The sequence below is a fragment of the Mus pahari genome, chromosome 19 (assembly GCF_900095145.1).
Source record: "Mus pahari chromosome 19, PAHARI_EIJ_v1.1, whole genome shotgun sequence".
In the NCBI taxonomy this organism is placed as follows: Eukaryota; Metazoa; Chordata; class Mammalia; order Rodentia; family Muridae; genus Mus; species Mus pahari.
In genome coordinates, this window is record NC_034608.1 from 76,107,363 (window position 1) to 76,113,437 (window position 6,075).

General features: G+C 39.8%; 1 protein-coding gene across 4 annotated transcripts in view; it reads left to right on the forward strand.

Moving 5' to 3' along the window:
• Nek1 (NIMA related kinase 1) overlaps positions 1-6,075 on the forward strand; it is a 132,909-nt gene that overhangs the window by 33,980 nt on the left and 92,854 nt on the right. For all 4 annotated transcript variants that reach the window (XM_021218780.2, XM_029531854.1, XM_029531855.1 and 1 more), the window contains exons 10-11: positions 3,141-3,201; positions 5,095-5,246. In XM_021218780.2, the coding sequence (XP_021074439.1) occupies positions 3,141-3,201; positions 5,095-5,246 (213 nt within the window). The remainder of the gene's footprint in view (positions 1-3,140; positions 3,202-5,094; positions 5,247-6,075) is intronic.

Genomic DNA, 6,075 nt, shown 5'->3' on the forward strand with positions numbered 1-6,075 from the left:
GTTTTTCGAGACAGGGTTTCTCTGTGTAGCCCTGGCTGTCCTGGATCTCACTCTGTAGACCAGGCTGGCCTCGAACTCAGAAATCCACCTGCCTCTGCCTCCCAAGTGAAGATCCACTCATATTGAGGGCAAATTGGAGATCATAAAATACCCATTGACCAGGCCTAGGATACTACAAAAATCCTATAATCTCAGCTGCTTGGGAGGTCTTGAGGCAAGAAAGATCTTGTTTAAGGCAAGCCTAGCCAATTTATGGAGTCCGTATCTCAAAAGTAGGGTTGGCAGGCTGTGAAGAGCACCCAGGATGCAGGTTATTGGTCGAGTAGTTCCCCGAGCATGTGGAGCCCTTGAGTCAGGACACAGAACAGGTGCCTCTGTTTTTCTAAAAAACGGGAAAAAATGCCTGTGTTCAGAAGAGAACTTGTTCTCACATATGTACCCTGAATTGTCTTTGAACCAGACTTCTGCTCATGTTTGTCTTCTGCAGCCCTAATTCTCAAATACAGAACACACAGTCTCCTAGAGGAATTTGCTGGGTTCATTCACTACCTTCTCAGCCTCAGTGACTGAGGCAGAGCCAGAAAATTTATGTGTACTATCCAGTGACATGTTTGCAGATGAGTGTCACTCATGTCATTTGTTAAGTTGATTCACAGTAAACTTAAATGGCATTTCCAAGAGAGCATCTTTTGAAGTGATATTGAACACTTTTGATATAAATGAGACTGTGGCTGCATATAGAACTCAGCGGTCCCTCCACAGATGAAGTTTTTGTTAAGTTGCTAAGATACGAAAAAGGCAAGTAACATGTGCTGTGTATTAGTCTAGTTTGAGAATGGAAGACTGGAGAAGTAATAAAAATGCATCAGTAAGGTTAGCGGGGGTAAGCAGTTAGCAAGAGAAGAGTTTGCTGGCTGCATTACTGGATTTTTATCAATTTAGCGACATTTGTGATTGAAGAGAAATACATTGTGACTGATGGGTAGCTTTTTTTCTTTGTTTAGGAAACAGATTTCATTTATTTTATTTATTGATTTTTAAATTATTGTTATGAACTATCTTTTTAAAATTTCTTTTTTTAATTTACTCACTTTATATATCAATTACTGCCCTCATCCCTAGTCACTCTCTCCCACAATTCCTCCTCCCTCTCAGTTTCCCCCTCCCACAGTCCTTTCCTCATCCCCCCTTTCTCCTCTGAGGTGGTGGAGGCCCCCCTACAGCACCCCCGCCCCCAGGTATCTCCCTACCCTGGCACATCAAGTCTCTACAAGGCTAGATGCATCCTCTCCTACTGAGGCTAGACAAGGCAGCCCAGCTAGAAGAACATGTCCAACAAAAGGCAACAGCTTTTGGGACAGCCCCCCACTCCATTTGTTCAGGCCCCACACGAAGACCAAGCTGCATATCTACTACATATGTGCGGGGAGGCCTAGGTCCAGCCCGTGCATGCTCTTCAGTTTGTGGCTTAGTCTCTAAGAGCCCCCAAGGGTCCAGGTTAAGCTGACTCTGTTGGTCTTCCTGTGGAGTTCCTATCCCCTTGGAAGGCCCTCAGTCCTTTCCCCACCTGTTCCATAGGAGTCCCCAAGCTCCATCCACTGTTTGTGGGTCTCTGCATCCCTCTGAGTCAGCTCCTGGGTAGAGTCTCTCAGGGGACAGCTTTGCTAGACTCCTGGCTGCAAGCATAAGCGTATCACTAGTAGTGTCAGGGATTGGTGCTTGTTCATGGGATGGGTCTCTAGTTGAGCCACTTTTTGCTTGGCCGTTCTCCCAGTCTCTGCCCTATCTCCTGTTCCTACATGTCTTGTAGACAGGATAGATTTTTGAGTTGAAAGTTTTGTGGATGGGTCGATGTTCCTATTGCTCCACTCTGGTTCTTACCTTGCGACAGGGGATGGCCTCTTCAAGTTCTACATCCCATGCTTTGAATAACAGCTAAGGTCGCCCCCATTGATTCTTGGGTGCCTCCCCTTTCTCAGGTCTCTGGCATGTCCTTGAGATGCTCCCTTCCTCCCCACCCCCACTCTTCTGTCCTTCCCCACACCTGATCTGAAACACCCCCATCCCCTCTCCCAGCCAGTTCCCTCCTTCCCTCTGCCTCCTATGACTATTTTATTCTCCCTTCTAAGTGAGATTCAAGCATCCCCAATTGGGCCTTCCTTCTTGGTTAGCGTCTTAGTTTCTGTGGAGTATGGCATGGTACCTGTAGTTTATGGCTAATGTCCACTCATAAGTGAGTACATACCATGCATGTCCATTTGGGTCTGGTTTACCTCACTCAGGATGATATCCTCAAGTTTCATCCATTTGCCTGCAAAATTCATAATTTGTTTTAAATAGCTGATAATTATGTATATGTACCACATTTTCTTTATCCATTCTTTAATTGAGGGACATCTAGGTTGTTTCTAGTTGCTGGCTATTACAAATAAAGCTGCTATGGACATAGTTGACCAAGTGTCCCCGTGGTAAAGTGGGGCATCTTTTGGGTATATGACCAGGGATGGTATAGCTGGGTCTTGAGGTAGAAGTCTTCTTAGTTTTCTGAGAAATAGCCAAATTGATTTCAAAAGTTGTACAAGTTTTCACTCCCACTAGCAATGGAAGAGTGCTCCCCTTGTTCTACATCCTTGACAGCATTGCTATCATTTTGTTTTGTTTTGTTTTAATTTATTTTATTAGATATTTTCTTCATTTACACAAATGCTATCCCAAAAGTCCCCTATACTCTCCCCCCCACCCCCACCTTATATCATAGCCATTCTGGCTGGTGTAAGGTGGAATCTCAGAGTTATTTTGATTTGCATTTCTCTGATGACTAAGGACTTTGAACATTTCTTTAAGTGTTTCTTGGCCATTCAAGATGTCTCTGTTGAGAATTCTTTGTTTAGCTTTGTACTTCATTTTTAATTTATTTATTTTGTTGTTGTTGTTGTTGTTTTTGGGTTTTGTTGTTTTTATTTTTTTCAAGGCAGGGTCTAACTATATAGCACTGGTTGTTCTGGAATTCAATATACTAGGCTGGCCTCGAACTCATAGAGCTCTACCTGCTCTTCCTTCAGAGTTCTGCTGCTAAAGGTGTGCATCACCACACTCAGAAGAGATATCTTTTCTAACATTTTCTTCTCTTTTAATCTAAGCTTATTGCAGAAGAATTTTGTCTAAAAACATTTTCAAAGTTTGGACCACAGCCTCTCCCAGGTAAATTACATTTCACATGAAACTTTTCCTCTGTTTGTAATACTCAAGACTAGATATGCTACAAATAGATAAAGAAAACAAATTGGAATGGTTTTAGAATAAATTTAATCTAAATATTAAATTTCTTATATAGTATATACAATAATTATTATTAACAAAGTTTTATTTGCTGTCTTATTTAGATGAAATCTAACTTAAATCTTTATCAAAGCTTAGTTGAATTTTGAGAACATTGTCTAAAATATGTCTCACTAAGGTGTAAATCATTATATAAAACATTTTTCTTTAAGAAATATTTTATATTCTAAATTTTTAAAAGTAAATTATTGAGAGGTCAACTATTTTACTAAAGGTAAGTTTTATTTCAATTTTGACCATTTGATTGGCCATTCTTCTACTATATCTAGAGAACTCATTTTTTTTGATATATTCACAGATAGCTGCTACTATGCCCCATAGAGGTGTGGGTGTGTGTACTCATGTGTGAGACGGTACATGTATGGACACATTGCTTACCCACAGCCCAGTCTTGTGGGAACAGTTTTTTCAGTTGAGATTCCCTTTCCCAAAAATCACTCTAGCTTGTGTCAAGGTGGCATAAAACTGGCCAGCACAGTTTCATAAAAGTTGACTACATTGTGTGACTAATGTGTGCTTATAAAGAATTTTTTAGAAGAAACATTATTCCAATTTTAATAAGTACTTTCATGTTTTGATATATTTTCTTGTCATAACATGCTCAATGAGTTTGAATAAGACTATATTATAAACAGTTTTAAACACAGAATAATATAGTGAACATTTTCTAATAAATTTTTCTTTGAAGATGAATTTAATATTAGCTTTTCATTGTGAACTACCATTTAATTTTTTTCTTTCTCCTTGTAAAAAGGAATACTTTTTGGAAGAGATTGATTTAAATTATATTAGTACATACTAAAACTCCTGAGTTACAGAGTGGGCTGGAAAAGAAAGAAAGTAGCTCCTTAGGCTGTGGGGGAGCCTAACCCGGGGGAACTTTACAGAGGCGGAAAACAGGAGGCAAGAAAGGATTTGGAGTAGGGATGGGGGTACAGACTATTTGACTTGCAGTTTTTAAAATTGAAGTTTATTTTCTGGAACTTTGAGGTGGGGGGTCTTAGGTTATTCAGTTCTTGTGACAGCTTCATAGGATATGTTTTACACACACACACACACACACACACACACATATATATATATATATATATATATATATATATATATATATATATATATATATGTATATATACACACATGCACACACATATATATTCTACTGTACAATTTATCCAGAGAACTCGATTTTTTAATATATTCACAGATAATTGCTACTATGCCTCACAGAGGTGTGTGTGTGTGTGTGTGTGTGTGTGTGTGTGAGAGAGAGAGAGAGAGAGAGAGAGAGAGAGAGAGAGAGAGAGAGAGAGGAGAGAGAATGCTTATGTATGTGAAAGGGTGCAGGTACAGGTACATAGTGAACCTATGTGTATGCCAAAGAACAACTTTAGGGATCATCCTCAGAAATATCCTTCCTTGTTGTAGAGCTAACCATTAGGTTATACCGGCTGGCCAGCATGCCCTAGGGCTCTGCTGTTCTCTGCTTCCCTACTAATGAGACTATAATGTCACACCATCACTGCTGGCAGTTTTATATGTGTGCTAAGGATCCAACTCAGTCTTCATGCCTGTGAAGCAAGAGCTTGCCTATGGAGCTACCTTCCCGAAAGCATTAGCTTAGAATACTCTTTTTTAAAAAAAAAAAATTTGGTATTTGTTAAAATGAAAATGAAAAAGTACCATTCTTGAAGACTTTGGCACTAAAGGTTCAATGTAAAGAATTATTAGAAAAGAATTGCTTGTCTTTTCATGTAGGTAAAAGACCAGCATCAGGACAAGGTGTCAGTTCTTTTGTCCCTGCTCAGAAAATCACAAAGCCCGCTGCTAAATACGGAGTGCCTTTAACATATAAGAAGTATGGAGATAAAAAGTTACTTGAGAAAAAACCTCCCCCAAAACATAAACAGGTAAGATCCTTTTACAAACTGCTTGGTATCAAGTTCAGCATGACCCCATTCAATAACAGCTCCATGAGTTGTCTTGATACTCAGAGTATCAAGATAACTTACTAAGGAAAGTTGTTCTACTTCATCCGTCCTCTCTATTGGGAGCCTTATAGAAGCATTGGACAGCCATTAAGTAGATACATTGAGTAAACAACCAGTGTAATAAAAAGTAGCTTTTTAAATGAAGTCCTTCTTGAACATTTGATTGGATGCATAGAAGTAAGTACCTTTACTATTGTTGTAAAATAGTAGGACATTTGTGTATTTCAGAATTCACAGTCAAATAAATCAAAATCTTAGAGCTGATTGGAAACCAGCAGGTATCTGGAGGAAGCTATCTTTGTGGCACTGCTGAAATTCAGCTGGAAACTGACAGGGTATAGGCCCAATGTTTGCAAGGTACCTGCAGGAGTGAGTGACCCAGTGTCTTCCCACATGCTGCACTAACAGACAAGTAACACTGAGCAGGAGAGACACTTGTTCCTTCGGTAGTGTTGCCTTCATCATCTGCTACTGTGCTAGTGAGCAAAGGAAATTGTTAGCATGCCTGGCTGTGGTAGTGGAAGCAGGGCTGTATACAAGGGCAATGTAGCTGGCATGCTGCCTTTATCTGTTTTATTTTTTCAACTATGAACCAGTGCCATCACATCCTTTTCTCTCTGGTCATCAAAAGAAAGCCAGAACTGAAGACCTTCCTATTTCTTGATCTTTAAATTCTCTAAGGCTCTGATTATACCCTAATCGTCACACTTCAATATTACTGATCTCTCCTCTCCTCTCCTCTCCTCTC